Below are 18,513 nucleotides of genomic sequence, written 5' to 3' on the forward strand. Positions count from 1 at the left end.
CAGTAAAGATTTCTTAATAATACGCGTAATAAATCGAAATATGCAATTCGATTTTATGCATATTTTTGTGCACAATGTTTTCATTAAAATTTACAATAGCCTATGTTTAATTTCTTTCTTTTTTCCCTAGCGAAATCCGCATAATATTCTTTCAGGGTTTTTAAAGGGATATTATAAAGCCTTGAAATCTGTGTTTATCAGAAACCGGGATCAGAAAGTAACGCAGAACGCAACATCACAATTACCACATATTACATCTACTATATTATTTCTTATTCAAGCAATCATAGTTCAACAAAACAGCCTGACAAACAAAAGACAGCTTGGCCTATAAGCTAATGGGTCTATTCATGTATTGAAAGTAATTCAAATGACTGAACAAGCAGAATTACAAGCAGACTTTCAATTTTAAGGGTAAGGTCATACGTTGTTTTGATTGATGTTATTTTATTTCTGCTTTTTTCCAAATATAATATTGAATAACAAAGAACACTTAAACGTAATGTATAATGCAATATATACAAACAATAATAACTTCATGTCAAAATGTTTTTTTTACACATATACATAATTATAATAACGAAACTTAATATTTCTATAACATATTATTATAAATTTAAAGTAGGGCCTATTATCCAATCTATCTATGGAAAAAGTGCAAAAAGCTGCAATCATAAGCGATGCTTGACTAGGATGGCGGCCTCAAGAAAAAAATCTTAATTCCAATCATTGCTGCTATGTCAGGAATGTTGTATTGTCTCAAGCCTATAGTGGTCTCGGAAAAATACATTAACATAATGAATGTGACCTATATGCAAATCACACACATAGATAAACAAACTTGGAGATTCGATTTTTTTTCTTTATTCACTATTGCTATGTCGGGGTTTATATGCAATGTACAAATGAATGTACAACTGAATTCTCTTTAAAAATGTGATTTGAAAAATCAATCACAAATGTAACTGGAAGCAAGATTCTAAGATTATTGTTGGTGGGGAGAATGATATCGCTTGGTTACTGATTTTCGGCTTGATGGATTGGTTGATTTTATTCGCCAAGCCTCCAACATACAACAATATAAAAGAATATCAAATCAAAATTAAGTCAGCTTGAACACGAAAGCTCGAGAGCTTATTTCCAGTGGGGTCCCCGACATACACGGTATAAAATTAATAAGCTAAAATCATATTATTTACAGACAGATAAGAAAAAATTATTAAAGATAATAAAGATGAAAATAATAATAACAACATTAAAATAATAATGATATAGAAATAATAATAAGTACAAGAAAAAGAAGAAGTACAAGAAAAAGAAGAAGAAGGAGAAGGAGAAGAAGAAGAAGAAGAAGAAGAAGAAGAAGAAGGAGGAGGAGGAGGAGGAGGAGGAGGAGAAGAAGAAGAAGAAGAAGAAGAAGAAGAAGGAGGAGGAGGAGGAGGAGGAGGAGGAGGAGAAGAAGAAGAAGAAGAAGAAGAAGAAGGAGAAGAAGAAGAAGAAGAAGAAGAAAGGACAAGAAGAAGGAGAACAAGAAAAACAGGAGGAAGAAGAGGGAAATAATGATGAATATGTTGAATTTCTAAAACGTACACAAACATAAGTATATATACACAATTAAAAGAATCCTCATCCTTATCTATTCCTGTCGTGAATAAACATTACTTAAGAATGGACACATTTATTAAAAACAATCTAAATTTGATTCGAGTTTTTGCTATTGATTGAGTTCAAACAAAAATGTCATATGTGATTTTTTTTTTAAAACACCAATTGCTATTCGCCCGTGTTATGGTTGTATATGCAGGCAGATGTTGTTTGTCTCTTTTACTAATTTGTTTGCATAATGTATGATGCTCGGAACTAGAGCGCTTAGGAGATAAAAACATGTTAGGGCGTGGTATAGCTGAGTAGATCAGAGAGTTGGAACTCCCTGATTTGACAAAATTAGACCACTTCCAAAGTGCTCAATCGTGTATTGTCGTTTCCCCGTCAGAAAAAAATGCTTCCACTTGTGCATCATGTATCCATCGTTGCTATATACTAGATGGATAATGATCAGGGGAAGATACTATTCCGAACCAGGGGGGGGGGGGGGTGGAGAAAGGAGAGGGGTAAATTTATACAGGAGACTTGATACTTTTTGTTTTTAATGTAGGCTATAAATGTTTTAAATTTCAAAAGAAAATGGGGAATGAAACATTGCCTTTCTACAAGGAGTGGCTGCAAATAGAGCTTTCCCCTACACTCTGAGAATATTTAGAGATAATGAAGTTCAAACGAAATGGCCCCTGCTATTGTTATTTGGGAGGATTCACACCAAAAAAATATAAAAGAAGGGTGTGGGAGATGAACCCCTTCTACCCCTGGAAAATATCAATAAACTCAAACTCAAACTCAAAAATTGATATCCACACACTTGTTACGACGCACAGAATGTTAGTTTTGTAAGAAATTTATAAGAAAAATATGTTGCACGGCCTACCTGTGGTTTGTGGCTACCTCCAGCCCTCTCCGCCCCACCCCCAAAAAGATCTTTATAAAGTATCCAAGAATAAAATTGTGTCAGTTCCAAGCCTTAACTCTGTGTCTTCCTTCCTGTCTACCTCCTTTACTCTGTCTCGATCTCACTAGCACTGCTGTCTTCCATCTCTATTTCGCACTCGCTCCACACCTCTTTCTTTCTGTACGTCCGTTTATCATGCTCTCATTTTCTCCTGCTCTCATTTTCTCCTCTCTCAACGCCCCCCTCTCTCTCTTTCTATCGTTCTCACATATACACAATACTCTCTCATATACATGATTTTCTCTTTCCTCCCCCCCCCCTCTCACAAATACAACACAACATGCACTCGTACCCTTAATTTTGTTTCCTTGCCTTTCTGTATAAAATTGCATCACTAAAATGCTGTAGACAAATTAGACACAAAGACAGTCAAGTTTCTCCATTTCATAGCAAAGAATTTTTAATTCTAGCATTTAAGTATTCAATATCAATGTTACACCTATCGATAAAGTCACTCTCAACTTGCATGCATGGGTGAATCTGTGCAATATTTCCCTCATATTGTGTCAAGCAGAAGTACATAGTCAACATTATCAATCCATTTGAGAAAATTACATTTTCATTTTAACATCCATGGGTTTCATCCGGAGTTATCCCAGGCTAGTTTTCCCAACAGATGATACACATAATTATGCAAATTAATTGTTTGATGGAAGTACAGGCGTATGGAACATTGCAATAAATAGAAATAGTAGAAAGGAAACATCAAATCCAGTCAGAATAGTTGGAAAAGATATTCACACACAGTATGCACATGGACTGTGCTAGATACTCAAAATTCATAAAGCAAAGGAAAAGCTTGACAGAATATCATCAGAATTCAAATATTGATACTCCTATCAAATGACTTGCAAAATGGTACAGACTCTTTAAAAACATTAAATATGGCTGACAGTGTGAATTGCTGAGCAAATCAACACTGGACATAAGTTGCTCACATGGTTGGCATATGCATACCACCCTCAAATTTGACATCTGTTACTTCACAGGGAACATTTCTTCAAATCTATTTCATTTCAAAGGAATAATCACTGAACAATCACGAAATATCCCTCTATCCTGACATCATAGGGTAGTAGACATTTGAAATAATCTCACTGGTATGGGTTAATGTTATGTATTTGACTCAAGTTAACAAGAATATGGTTTCATTTGGTCGATTCTTGTCAGATACAATCATTCAAAGTTTAAGGAAGAATGCATAACCCGAGCAAACACCCCATACAATACAAAATTCATTAACAATGACTTTGTATCAAATCCTTGTAAAGGCTCAAGCCTGGGACTCATGAATCTGTTTAGATTTTTCTTAGAGAATTAGACCATTCCTTAATTGTGAGGTGTTTGAACCTTTTCAGTTCTTTTCTTGACATGACCATTTGCTCAAACATACATGCAGGACGTAGTTGTTTTTCGTACAGATGAGAATATACATATTCAAGAAAACCTTTTAAGTACAGTGTATTGCATAATTCAAATTTGTCATCGCTTGCCGTGTGATGTGAAATTGTGAATACATTTTTCTCTGTAAGTGAAAGAGTTAGTGCACTTCCGTATCACCATTTCATGTAAATACTACTTCCAATTAAATAACTGATTGGATATAATTATGTGCCGTAATGATTGTATATGCTAATAAAGTATAGTCTCTTTCAGTGGTATATTGCACAGAGATGTTGGAACCTGAAGTGTACTTATCCAAGTCTAAGTGAGGATACATATTTGCCAAGTATATGAAGTAGTGATGTCATGGTGATATACATGAAGAAGAGTAGCATGCACTTTTCCCATGAGAAATACATTGCACACTTGATCGACTACAAACATTTCAATTACAATGTATTTAAATTTGTCTGTAATGTATCAACCCATACAGGTGTTTTCCTTCTATCATTTGCAACACAGATAGCACTTACGGCAAATAAGAATATAATGATGTCTTCATCTAAATATTCCTCTAAGAAAATAGAAATGGTCACGCCCAAAAAAACATTTCTAGGGAATATAATCAGTGTGCTCGATAAGAGCTTTTGCTTCTCCAGCAAATTATACAATATTTGAATCTATCCTCTATCCTGAAACCATGTGCTGTCTGGCCTGCCTTAATCCTATTTAACCAAGCCTGTTGATAAATGAATATCTTTTTACCATAACATTTGAACGAAAATACCTTAATTTTATGCCACATGCAAATACACATCAAAAACCAAACAATTGCATGGCAATATCTATCATGATTAAATCTAAGTAATAAGCAAATATCATTCATCTAATGTTTAAACTCTTATGTCATAACATGCTTTACAGTTCATGATATATAGCTAAATATCAAATAGTATTTCATATATTTTAGAAATTTTCCATCATGAATATTAATTTGTTCTTTGCAAACATGGAAATCACTTCACATTCGCACATTCCATATACCTTTGAAAATAAATAAATAACAACGCGACAGAATAAACAAATACACTCCCATAATGTCTATTATCATCAAAAATTATTAGATAAACCTCTTTTTGTATTAAATCAGCTTTGTCTTTTCTTAATTTGCAGTATTGTTTAACTCATCCTCTAATTAAAGTAAACATAACTGACACAAATATGTATGGCACTACACCAGGCCATCCTCCTGCAACATCGGACTCAATTCATAGATGCTCAACCCAATACTATTACTTTCTTATTAATATGTAGTTTGACATGATTATATAGACATAGACACAGCTCAATGGAGATACCGGTTCATGCAATGTATCATGTAAAGACAACATTTTTGTATCATGTATGGTTTTATCTTTGTATCATCATCTTTCTTTATATTATGTGCCATAGTCTGATATATCATTTGCTTCACATGATGGGAATGCAACAAACAAACAAAAGAAAAGTCTTCCATCCAGACAATCTGCAAACCGTTTATCAAATATCAGTATAAAAAAGGCCGGAATGTAATGACTTCCCTTTAGCGATCAATCAAGAATTTTGCTCTTCTGGAAAACTTACAAAATACAATTATTCTTTTGTGCCAAGTCAAACAAATCATATGAAAGCTTGATGAGAACCTGAAGCTTGCTACTTCTTGATTTCTACTTTACTTCCTGATTTTCATTACCATTCTAAATGACACAAGCAAAACAAAAAAATATATAAAAAAATTAAAATAAAACTAACTCTGTGTACATCCAAAGACAGTTATGTCCAACCCATCATACATTGTAATTTCTACTTGATTTTATTGTTGCAACACATTTATAAATGTCAAAGTTAAGATAATGGTAAATAAGTGCATTCAAAGCAAAGAAATTTCATATCCATTATTTGGCCCAACCATCCAAGAATGTTATCTGACTGTGAAACATTGCCTTCGTTAATTACAGATGGATGTCCATGACTTGTTTATTCTAGCATGGAGATAATCCAAGAAGTCAACTTAGTGTGTTCTAACTAGTTGTGCTACTTAATGACAGGTACATAGTTGGTGCAGTGGAAGGAAGGAAGGAAGGATCTATCAAGACTGTCAGGTTAAAACTGGATGCTTGATTTACCACCGGGAGGGTTGTAGATCTTAACGCTTGTCTTGGCATCCGTGTTATTACCGATGGGTTCCTGGGGCAATGTTGATGCCCTCAGCGGCTGCTGCTGTGGAGGAGGAGTCTGCTGTTGAGGAGCTGCCATTTGTTGTTGTTGTTGTTGGGGTGGTGCCCTTTGTTGTTGTGGTGCCTGTTGTTGTGGTGGCTGGTCACGTTGGGCGTGGCTGTGAGTAAGTGGGTTGTAAGTAGCTGGAATAAAAGAATACAATTGTATTATGTGAAGAAAAAAAGAGAGTAAAAAAAAAAAAAAAATCAAACTACAATTTATACAATATAATAAAGACATTCTTTAGGTATGTTATCCCTATGGAGGGCAGTATAAGGAGTAAATCATGTACTTTATCACATTTCATATCTGCACTGTCCAAATTCTATTTTCATTTATTTTTTAGAACATAAAGATACTTTTGGTGGTCTGCTTTGGGCTCTTTGGTCATAATAGGACAATTTTTGTAATGTAATCAAATTTAATGCACAAATATTTTTAATTTACAAAGTAATTCATTCACATGTTACAAATAATTGTTTTTCAATAGTCAGAATGCAAAATCCATACATTCCATATTATTAAGTAGGACGAGCCATTATGTTTGTCCTACCTAGCAACAATTAATGTATGCAATTCACATTTTAACTATGTATTTAAATTCAATTAAAAATAAGAGTCATAAAGATATGAATAAATGAAATGAAATGAAATGAAAACAAATATTTACTGTTTGGTCTGAAAGGTTTAGCGGGTCCTGAGTCCTGGGGTTTAGGAGCGGCATCTTGAGCAAATGGAGACTGACTGGGTGCTCTCCTTTGAGCTTGAGCTGGGGCTGGAGTCTCCTCAGCAAAACCAAAGATGTTATTGCTCTTTCCACCTGGTGGGGCTAAAACTCTGAAAGATAAAGCAAGATCAGCAAGAAAATTGTGATATACATGTAACATCAAAGCGCCAACTCCTGTGAGTCAATGTTTTGTATTTTCCCTTTGTTTGAACTAAGTTACATATATGGGTTGTTTTTCCTATTATTGATAAAAGACCCCTTTGTTGAGCAGTAATTTTACCCGCAAGGCTACCCTGTAAAAATAATAATCAAACAATAACAACAGAAAATTTGTTTTCATTTCCCACTTTTCCCTCTTACTCACTTGCAAGAGTAAAGGTGCTGATAATACCATTATTCAATACACAAAACAAATGTTTTTGGTTGCGTGTCTGTAAAGTACATGTAGCACTGTTAGTTCTTTTAACCACAGGGCAGTAGAGTATATTTATGTAGTAGCTGCGCTTTATAAATCGATCTAATTATAACTATGCACTTGCATGGCTATATCACTGTCAAGTTAAAGCTAAAGACCAGTTCTGGTCATGCGATTGCATTGTGAAAGAAACGTTGTGGAATGGATCAGAAAAGGTTGATCATCTAGCATATATATTATTGGTGTGTACTGCAAGGTTCTGGAATCATAAAAGTGATAAAAAACTTGGCCCAGTCTTCGTAAAGTTACAAGCACTGTACACAGAAATATGGGACTATACGCACACATGTGTGACACGTGCGTTTATCTCTCACAGACCATCGGATAAACTAATTTACCAAATATATCAATAAGTAGGCGGTTTCCCGGCAAATTTGTTATCATCATGTATTAGTCAAAACATATTCTTTCACATGATTGGTAATAAGAGCTTCCATTTCATTTTTTGAAATTGGGGCGTTTCCAATACTGGTCTTTACCTTTAATGTAAGTAAGGTAAATACTAAGTTTTTTCATTAACATAACTCCAATATCAAAGCATGAAAATTATTCCTACAAGGATCACAGACACTAAACCTGAAATAATGATCAGATTGCAATAAAATTATGCTAACTTACTTGGATCATCACAAAAAACCTGCTAAACAACACCTTTAATATTATAATCAAACATCTACATCGAAACTGTGACAGTGAATACATGTACACAGACAGATAATAAGTATATGTGTCTAAAGTTCATGATTGATTGATGAGTCATTCACTTATGAGCAGACAGGAAAAACAACAGGGTTTTGTTTCCTCAGTTTGAAACGCATCAAACTAACAGAACTAAACACATGAATACAAGAACCTTGGCCAACTAACAAGGGAATGTAGACAGTATGTAAACAATATACATGTACAATACATGCAGGTAGGTGGCACAAGGATATCAATTTTCTAGCAACAGTCATATTTACTTTTGCAAGGCTACTGCATATATTGTATGTAAATGAGCAAAAGGAAAACAAAGACAAAAACAATAGGTGAAATAATACGCATACATTTGAATTTGATTATAACTAAATGACATGGGTTACTTCCATGTAAGTGGACAAAGCCGAATCTTTTTAATATTTATCACCCGGTTTCATAATAAAGGGGTATCGGGGCTATTCATGACATAATTTTATATTACATTGGTGTTTTATATCCAAGGGAATCTAGGACTTAATGGGTATATCATACACAAGGAAACCCAGATCTATGCGCATGTTTGATCTCATAATATTATTCTATTACAAATAAAAGTGGGGTTGGTCGGGCATGACAAAAAACTACAATCAAATAATCAAATTTGTTCAGTGGCAACTTACTTTGATGAGTTCTTGCCCTCTTTTCCACTGAATATAATGGTAGTAGTCATCTTGAATAATTGATTTGCTGAAACTGAACTGTGGGAAATAAAAAAGAGGAAAAAAAGAAGCTTTTTACATAATTGGACATTGATTTTCAGAAATTTAATTTGTACATCGTTGAACTAAAGCATTGAAAAACAAGGCAGCATGAACATGGATATATGTATAATTTAGTACAAGACTTTAGAACCACTTAAAAAAAAAAAAAAAGCATTTTCTTTCTGTAAAAAAAAATTAGAAAAAAAGAGTACTGGTACTGTAAGCCATTTTCTCAAAGTGCTTTGTTGTACCATACAGCAGAGTTTACAGAATAGTTACATGTAAATGTACATTTTGATACAAAACCCTTTATACTCAAATCCCAATTTTAACCAGCCACAATATGTTCAATGATCTTATTATTAGTTTCTCACATTACTCACAATTATCATCAACAGCACTAAGTCTTGCCAGTATAAATTTGTTCAACTATGTTTATCTCTGCTCAGTCTGCTCGCTGTTATAGCAGTTTGCAATGAGAGTACAAGTCATACACTCAACAGGTATGTACAGTATGTTGACAACCGTTTTTTTTTTTTTTTACCATTTGGTACACAGCTGGTGAGAAAATTCACAATTTTCTTTCTGCACATAATAGCCTTTGTAGTATTGAATGCACCCACTGTGCACACTTCCTGCTATATTTGTCAGTCATATTTAAAGGTTGACATACATCCTCGTAAATAATTGTAAGTCCATTTTAAATTAGGAATAGGACACCCTGTTTTAGTTTGTTTGTTGCTGGTGTTATCGTTAGTTTATTTATTTATTTATTTATTTATTTATTTTTTTTTTGGGGGGGGGGGGGGGGAGAGGGGAAGGAGTCTATCACTGCTAGTTTTTTAATGATCAGTTGAATTTTCATGCCGTTAAAATTTAAATTTAAACAAACATAGCCTGCAGGGCATTCGCTAGGCTGTATTCAGCGAACTCCGTGCATGCACCATATGCCACTAAACTATTAAATAGCTATTTTCATAAAGTCAGCATCAAATTGGCAATTCAAAATCATTAATTTTTATGTACACAGCATGTGGCAGAACCAACATCGCAAACTCTTGTCAAAGTCCACTAGAAAATTCAGAACTCAAGTCCGAAGGTTTTTGTCATGTGCGGGAATGGGCAAATATGAATGCATTTTAGATTTTGTTTGTATCACTCTTCATTCACGCAGTCAAATGGGTTCCAATTAAGGCTTGGTGATATCAATATCATATTTCACATTATAACAAAACTCATTATATTCAAGTAAAACATCGATTTTGGGTGCAAGAAGCTAGCGACTGTAATCTCAGATAAATTAAATTCATACAAGTAATTCACATTATGAATTGATGATGATCATTACGGTCGCTTACTTCACACACGCACGCGCGGCCTAATGTTGGTATGAACTAAAACTGTGCAGCGGTTTGCCGTGTAACCTGTGAAAAAGTGTACACAAATGTCTTTGTTTTTTGAAAAAATTCTCCTAAAAAAATAAGAAAATTGACACGAAACGGGCAAGAAAGATAACTACTTTTAAATTACGACCAGGCATTAGAGGTCTATTTGACAATTCAATAGTGGAAGATTTAGATGATTTTTGGTGTGTAATAGATGGTATCTCCACGCCAGAGTCACGGGTCCAAATGGTTGCAGTTGTGACAAGTACCCTAAGAGTAAGAGGCCTCATTTATATACGATTACGCGTCACGTTTGCCGTCTGAATTTACGAAAAATAGTAAAAAGCATCAAAATTTAAATTGCGATTGTCCTTTACAAATACAATATTGTGACTTGTCCAATAAATATAGATCTAAGTCTTAAAATAAAAGAGGAATGGAATATTACATGTAAACTTCTAAAAATTGTTGTTTTATATCAACTGTCCGGACACACAACAAGATCTGCCAACTTGCTGCAGCAGGCCAACGGGCTCACCAGTCGGGTGGCGCCCGTCCCTCCCCCGCGCTATTCGTCATCAACATGCACCAACAGAGCAAAAATGTACATGCAGAGCCTATACGGCTACGTCACACTACTGAGTCACTTCCATCCATTTTCTCTACAGACTACAGAGCAAAACAAGTCAGAAAGATTGTTTAACACGTTCATAATTTCATCTTAAAACTACTGTACTGCACAGATTTCAAACATTCAATACCAGATAATTCGTTACCAAAATCAGATGTTGTATATTACTTGTTTCTAATCGGATATCCCGAGCAGTTTTAGAGAGGGAAGCACTGCGTTCTCAGCCAAGAAAGTCAAACGAAGAATGAATGAAACAAATAGGAATCTACAGGGGCTCTGATTGGTCTAAGCGGGAATAGCGATGCCCGATGAACCAGTTATAATAGGCTATGTATATCTAAAGGAGTCGTTCACTGAGCAACAAGGGGTGTGGTCACAATGACATTGGCTAGTTCATATGCATTATTATTATATTTCACAAATGAGTGTAAAAGTCCACATAAAATTGCTCGTTAGTATGATAAAAATCGCAGAAAATAATCAATTTATCCAACAACGTGCCATTACGGACATTTCTTGGTAGGTGGTCAAATATGTCACATGTCCCGAAGATGACCAATCCGGTAAGAGGGGTTTTCCCATGGATTTCGCGCGTTCAGTTGTTGTTTACATCTGAAGGCTAGCTACATGTGCATTTACTACCTACTTCCGCACCGGTACTTCTACTAGTAATACTAGGACTGGGCTAAATTCATTCGGATTACATTGTACCTGACCATTCCGCAAAGTAAGTGAGATATGTTTTATGTCATGGGACCATTATATTTTCTTTGATATTGTTTCAAATGTATTCAGTGTGATTATGAATTTCAGGCAGTGCCAGAGGCAGAGATCTTGATTAGTACTCGGTTCAGCGTACTTAGCTGAATGAGATTGACATCCCGTCGGCGTCGCCTCGTCCAGCCACGGCCCATCAGGCCAAGGGGAAAGTACGGTATACGGGGCAGGTAACCAGGACTAGCTTGCAGTATTGGAGATCTTTGACTTTATCCATGCTACTGTAGAAAGCGCAGCTCGGCTTTCGTTTGAGCATATATCATGTATCAGACCACACTACTGTTTTTTCTTCTTTTTTCATCCTCTAATTAAAATTTGATTTAATTAATTGCTGATGCAGAGTAAAGATTGAATTTGAAGGGCTAATTGTCTAGACCACTGCTCATGTTTTTTTTATCCAGATCAATTATTAAATGTAAATGGTGCTAAGGTCAAGGAGGAAACGAAGGTAAAGAATAGAAGAACTATAAATATGAGGTATGCATCTAGATTAGTTTAGTTTAGTTCAATGTTACACCTAGTGTTTTGTTTTATGTTGTAGTAAACAATGTTCCACACTCAAAATATTAATGGATGAATTCCATTTCACGCTATTTTCATGTATTTTACTCACTAATCTACACCATTATAAATGTCTATAAGAATGTATAACACTGAAAATGAGAAATAATTTTTTTTTATGGATAATTTTTGTCAATCTGATTTGATTTATAATAATACACTACCAAATTGTATGTGTGTGATATATATTTCAGGATATAATTTGCTTGTTTTAATCAAGTACTAGTTAGACATCTAGGTCTGTAAAGGAATGATTTTCAATGTTGAAATCAGGATTGAATTTACTTCATTTAAAGCTTCAATTTTGAAATTAACATTCATCACATACAACTATTTGAGGCATTTTTTAATAACTTTCCTAGGATATCTAGACTTAGTTGCTAAAAATACTCTTCTTTTCACAGTACTCTCTATGTGCCTTTGTAATCTTGGAGCATGACTAAAAAGTCTTCATGCCTCATGTAGACTACATCTTTTTACAAATTCTTGCAAGTTTTGTCATGAAACATTGATTATTCTTGTTTAATAAAAAAGCCATCATTTGATCTCAAACCTGTAAATGCATGTCACAAACAATAGTACATTTGCATGAATCAGAGGGGAAACAAGTAGTAATAGTATGGTTCCAAGTGATAATGGCCTAAGAGAATTTCACTTTTTATGTGTGCTGCCAAATGTGATTTAAACAGAAATGTAATGCTATTTTAGAAATAGATTTCTTGCTACATTTGTTTTTGTTCAGTTAAATATAATCAATTTTGTGTGAATTTGTATATATATGGAGACTACAGAAATAGGATACATGTGGGAATTAATCTCTACTGAATACAATGATTTGACGTTTCAAAGATGGATTTCCTTTCCTGCTTCTCATCATTATTAAAATGCTGATATTTGTACATTGATTTTATCCAAAGCGTTGTAGTTCATGGGTATGTTTCGGGCAATTTATGATTCATTGGTAGTGTCACTTAAATAATCCCATAGGTATGGATTAAGATATAGTTCTTCTCTGGTGCAGCATCTGATCTTAGACTTCAGGTCAATATTTGTAGGTCGCAGTATAAGTTTCGAATTTATGTTCTTGTTTGCTATTTCATGATATTTTTCAATATCATATGCATTTTCTTATATCTGTAACAAAATGAAAACATCTTGATAGAATTTAGGATTGTTAAATTCAAGTACATGTAGGTAATAGGGAGCATTGACAATTCCAGTGTTGATAATGATACTTTGGGTTGAAGTGCACCGCCAGTCAATTGAGCTGTCACAGCACATCGAATATCAAACTCAAAGGGGAAGTCCACGAGATAATTCCTTGTAAATACACAAGAAATAACCGTTTTATTCGTGGGAATTAAGCATTACCGCCAGTAGTACATCATGCTTATAAAGTATTATGTAAACGATGTTGACTTCCGATGTAGAAATAGTCAAATAACAGATATAATCAACTGGCAAATCAGAGTCTAATTTGTTTTTGTTTCTCTCGAGCCGAGGGCCATGGTTCGATGCCGCCGCAAGTCTGTGCCATTTCTTTGGCACGTAGCCCGCTAGTGCTGGCTGGTCTAGAATGAGAATGACAGTGCGCACGTATTTTGCAACCGCGCTCCGGTCGCGCCGAGAGTGTTGCTAATTCTTTTGAGGACAGATGTGTGTCGATTATTGTGATATAGAAACTCCGTAAAATGTGACTTTTTGGATTATTGTTGTTTTGCAAAACTAGCCTATTGCAGTGATGGGTCGGCATAAGAAAGTAACTTCAGAGCTTAAATCACCAAAATGTGCATCAACGAGGAGGTAAATGATGTTTTTGATGCCTGTAAAAAGCCTTTGTTGAGATGTGTTCTATTTTCTGATTTGCAAATTTTCTTTTGCCGTGTTGTCCGATTGTAAAATTTGATCGTCGATAAATGGATATGAAATGTAATTCATGATATGAAATGTATTTTGAGGGGATCACATTACTTGTTTAATGTCATACTCTGATTTGTAGAACATTCTTGCTGTTTTAAAATTGTTAAATTTAGGCTTAAAATTCTTGATTTTGAAAGTGATTCTCGCATTGAAAACACACATCGGCAGCCATTTTGAAAATCTTGGTCGTCAGCGCTACTCGAGACCAAAACAGAAATTTGATAGCGTTCGATTTCTAACAAGTTTCTTCATTGTTTTTTCGTTTTTTAGAATGCCTGTCACTGCCGGGGGAGGAAATGTTAAAGAAACCAATAAAAATAAGAGAAAAACTGCTTCCGGGGAAGGAAAAGGCAACGTAGAGGCTTCGACTGGGCGTGGAGGTGTGAAGTCGAAAATTGAGTCTGTGCCGTCAGTCGAAGAAAAAACAACCGTTACTTCGACTCGAGGCATTTATATCACTCCATCGAGATACGGTTTACGTTCTACTACCGTCAAGAAACCGCCTAGAAATGAAAGTTCACCTCCAGGGCCATCTCAAGGTATTTTAGAAAACATAAATGATAATCCTATAATATATTCTTTTTCAAAGCCAAGGACAACTCTTTAATCTAATGATGTCAGATAATTCAGTCCTTTTTTTTGCGTTGGTCATGATGATAAATGACATGCAGTATGGATGTCATAAAGACAAACAGTGTTGTTCTGTTTTTCTCTGTTTGTGCCTTCTAATGTTAGATCTAACTTTCAGTTGAGGTATACTATTGTTTATTTCTAAAATGATTTCATGACTGCATTTGGGTCATTTTATTATAATTATTTTTTTTTAATTACAAAGCAAAGAACCATCTCAATCACATTTTATGTGACTAGACAATTATGCCGTGATTGTCTCTTGGACTTTTTTTGGCATTTTGAATGATAGACAGATAGATTGGCGATTTTTACATCACCCTTTTAAAGTTGTGATTATTTTCTATTTTGAAGGGGCAGCACCAGCACATATGACTAATCAATATTTCAATTTGTTTTTTCATATTTTTTTAAGTATGGCATTATTGGTTTTTTAGTTTGCAATTAATTATTATATTGGGGTTCAATAAGGAGAATTTCATTTAATCAGGTCTTTGGTAAAATGTATATTATTCTATTTAAGTCACTCTGATCTCATTGTTGTTGTTTATGCTTGTTTGTTAAGTTACTTATTTATTTGTTTTCTATATATTGATTTATTTATTTTTTAAATATAATTATTTTCTTATTTATTTTATTTAGTTTTTTTCTATTCTTTTTTTTTTTTTTGGGGGGGGGGTCACAAAGTGGTATTTGAGTTCATTTAATATTATCTTTATTCTGGTAGATTAGTTTAGTTAATAGCTGATTATGTTATTCAAGCTTTGTTTGTCAATACCGGTAGTATCTATGACATATTTACAAATATAGTATTATACTTATACTTACCGGTATATTATTGTAATTCATTACATTTTTTGTTACTCACAGAGAAAGGACAGGAGAAGGACAAAGAGAAAGATAAGCAAAGCAAAGCAGAGCAACCCAAGGCTGAAAGAAAGAGATGGGAAGCTTGGAGTTTTCAAGACAAAAACCTTTTCTTTGAAGCAGTGGCAGAGGTATTACTCGACAGGATGTATTAATTGAGGTTTTTCAGTTCTTTGGATCATGAGCATCTATGCTTTGAGACAATCGTCCACTCTTAACAAAGTTTTTTTTGTATAAGATTTGATAAAATTACAAAATAGAAAGTTCAGTTTCTTATTTGTTGGGATAAGCTTTAGAAGAGTATAAAAAAATGAGTCTTTTTATTACCATGTGAAATTCAAGATGAATAAAATTATTAATTTTCAATCATTTTGAGGGATTACTTGTACTGTAATTGGGCCTTGAACATTTCAAATTTATTAGATAATATTAATAAATGGATCTTGCTCTTCAATTTCCACTTATTAGTTGGCCTTGCATCCACTTTTATTTTCTTCAGCTACCAGTCTTATGACTCTATTGAAGGGTTGACATCATTTTCATGGTTATTTGTTATCTTGTTTAGGTTTTTGTTCAGAAATTCAAAACTCTTTTATATTATTATGATATCCAAAGTACTTGACTGAGTGGATGGTATGTAATGTGACGTCACTAATTGATGAAGAAATCTTGTATCTTTACCTTCCAAACAGCATGGCAAAGACTTTGAGTCTATTCAGAGGTACATCGGACAGAGGCATAAGAAGCTTGGTTATCCACCCAACCAGAACAAGAATAAAGATCAGGTAAGAGCAGGGTCATAATGGCCTCAAGCGATGATAAATGAGTTGTAACTGTATGGTCATATTCTACTTTTTCAGTTAAACCCCACCCTATGTCTAAGATCATATTTGACAAAGAAAAACAGTAAATGACCTCGTGCTGAATTCCTTTGTTAAACCTGGTTTTGAACATAAGCTTAAATCTAGTGGCATGGTAAAATATCAGTAAAATATTTATGTTTCATAATATTATTGTTCGTAGAAATAACAAATGTCATAGTTCCCACAATTTGTATTTGTCAAATGCGTACAGTTTTATGCCAGCATGGTCATTGCTAATAATGAATATGTTTTCCCCCTCATGCAGGTTCGGCACTTGTATTATCGCACCTGTCATAAACTCCTGAAATTTGTCAAGCCATTGCCTGGTAAGTAACCCAGGGTTGTATTTCACCATTCGTTTTGTTTTGGCAAGGATAGTATTTATTTAGGTCGACGGTTCACAGTGTAAGAAAGTTTATTAAAAGAGCACATTGTTGGGTTTTCAGTTTCAAATGTCTCATAAATTATTTGTGGTATATTGAATATAAAGTATGATTCAGTTGGGAAGAAGTAGTGAATTAGTAGAAGATGAGAGAATGAGAGATATCATTTGTTAATATCTTGCTTGATGCTAGGCCCTTGTTTATAGTTATATTCTTTAGTTTATGGTAGATTTCTATCAGTAACATCACGCCCTCAGCATTTTTCTCAGGAATGCTTGATGTTTCGTATACTGGCGAGAAAAAAATCATATCCAACCAAACTATAGATATCATTATTCCATTACATCTCTAATTACTCTTAAATATGAATCATAGTGGGCTCTAGTGGGAAATCAACACCATTCAGGTGTTTACCAAATAACAGGTGTTATCAATCACCAGGATTAGACTTCAGTTTTAAGATCGACCGTCACATGCCTTATGTACTGCTTTGCATTTTCCACCACTCGCCTCATATGGAAAAGTCACTATCTTACATTCCCTCACCCCAGGAATCTAAGGGGTATTTCTTGATAGGACTACAGGTTTGCTGTGTGCAGACTTATACACACATTAATGATATTTCCACCAAGTCTAGTGTCAGCAAATTATGACTTACTGCACATAGACACTGACTACCATCTCCCTGGAATATATCCTTTGTCTGTACAGATCAACCGAGAGTGAACAGTGAGCTTTGTGCCCTGGTGAACTACGGAGAGCTCCGTAAGAAGCTCAAGGGCGGACTCACTGCTAAGTGGGGTCTGAAACTAGATGAATTAGTTTCACAGGGGTAAGTTTATACAAATTGTCCCTATTTTCATGAAGTGACGGTGCTGAGGAAAATCGCATACAATTTACGTGACGATTTTCCTCATTACCGTCACTTCGTGAAAATAGGGACAAAATATTTGATCAAATCTTAGCTTATGGTATATACACTGTTGTTTTTGTTTTATTTTGTTTGTGTTTTTCTGTATTGCTTTAATTACATATTGAAGGAAACAAATTTTTAGGTCATAAAATTTAGAATTTTGTGTATGTTGGTGAAAAGAGAGTTAATATAATCTCTATAAAAGGAAGAACAAACATGTTTTGGAAGGTGAATGTGCTATGTATAAAGTTACCTGGTATGTAATGATAATAATTCAAGTTGAAACTATGATAAACCATAATGCAAGTACCCACAGAGATTGTTATGATATATCAACATTATCAAGTTCTTTTCTAAAACAACCTTTCTTCTTTCTTTGTTATTTCCAGGTCAACAGCAATTCGTTTCAAAGGTAGAAATCTCAAAGTGAAAACCCCCGTCTGCAAGGCTTTGAAGAAGCTGAAGGGTGTAGGCAGTAAGTCTTATTGTGATTATGTTGTTACACAAGTGGACAAGGGGATCCAACATTTGCTCTGGTGTCCGTTCCATCAGGTTTACTTGCATGAAATTTATTGGTTTGGGGTTGGGCTTGTGATTGGCTTTCGTGTTAGTTTTTGTAAGAGTAAGGTTTAGTTTTTGATCCACTGTTGAAGTTAAGAATTAGACTTGGGTAAACAAATTGACAGCAGATTGCAGAACAATTGTCACCAAAGCATGTCATACATTCATGAACAAAAACT

The 18,513-nt window shown here is 34.4% G+C and overlaps 2 protein-coding genes across 4 annotated transcripts; one reads left to right on the top strand and one right to left on the bottom strand.

Moving 5' to 3' along the window:
- Positions 1–5,456: 5,456 nt before the first annotated feature.
- LOC575734 (gamma-gliadin) lies at positions 5,457–11,156 on the bottom strand. Of its 3 annotated transcripts, none has more exons than XM_796798.5 (4): positions 11,028–11,156; positions 8,763–8,840; positions 6,873–7,039; positions 5,457–6,345 (listed from the first exon to the last, which is right to left on the bottom strand). In XM_796798.5, the coding sequence occupies exons 2-4, from the start codon at positions 8,810–8,812 to the stop codon at positions 6,089–6,091; spliced, it is 474 nt and encodes a 157-aa protein (XP_801891.1). In that variant the 5' UTR covers positions 8,813–8,840; positions 11,028–11,156; the 3' UTR covers positions 5,457–6,088. The 3 variants fall into 3 exon arrangements, with proteins under 3 accessions (XP_801891.1, XP_011684190.1, XP_011684193.1); XM_011685888.2 differs by having other exon boundaries at positions 11,005–11,126; XM_011685891.2 differs by having other exon boundaries at positions 10,990–11,108.
- Positions 11,157–13,629: 2,473 nt separating this feature from the next.
- On the top strand, positions 13,630–18,437 carry LOC115922343 (protein cramped-like). The gene is made up of 8 exons (XM_030981233.1): positions 13,630–14,000; positions 14,388–14,656; positions 15,618–15,745; positions 16,307–16,399; positions 16,743–16,803; positions 17,572–17,692; positions 18,163–18,248; positions 18,427–18,437. Exons 1-8 carry the CDS (start codon positions 13,939–13,941, stop codon positions 18,435–18,437), a joined length of 831 nt encoding a protein of 276 aa, XP_030837093.1. The 5' UTR covers positions 13,630–13,938.
- Positions 18,438–18,513: the final 76 nt, after the last annotated feature.

This window comes from Strongylocentrotus purpuratus, unplaced genomic scaffold, assembly GCF_000002235.5.
Source record: "Strongylocentrotus purpuratus isolate Spur 01 unplaced genomic scaffold, Spur_5.0 spur5_scaffold_11, whole genome shotgun sequence".
NCBI classification, from domain to species: Eukaryota; Metazoa; Echinodermata; class Echinoidea; order Camarodonta; family Strongylocentrotidae; genus Strongylocentrotus; species Strongylocentrotus purpuratus.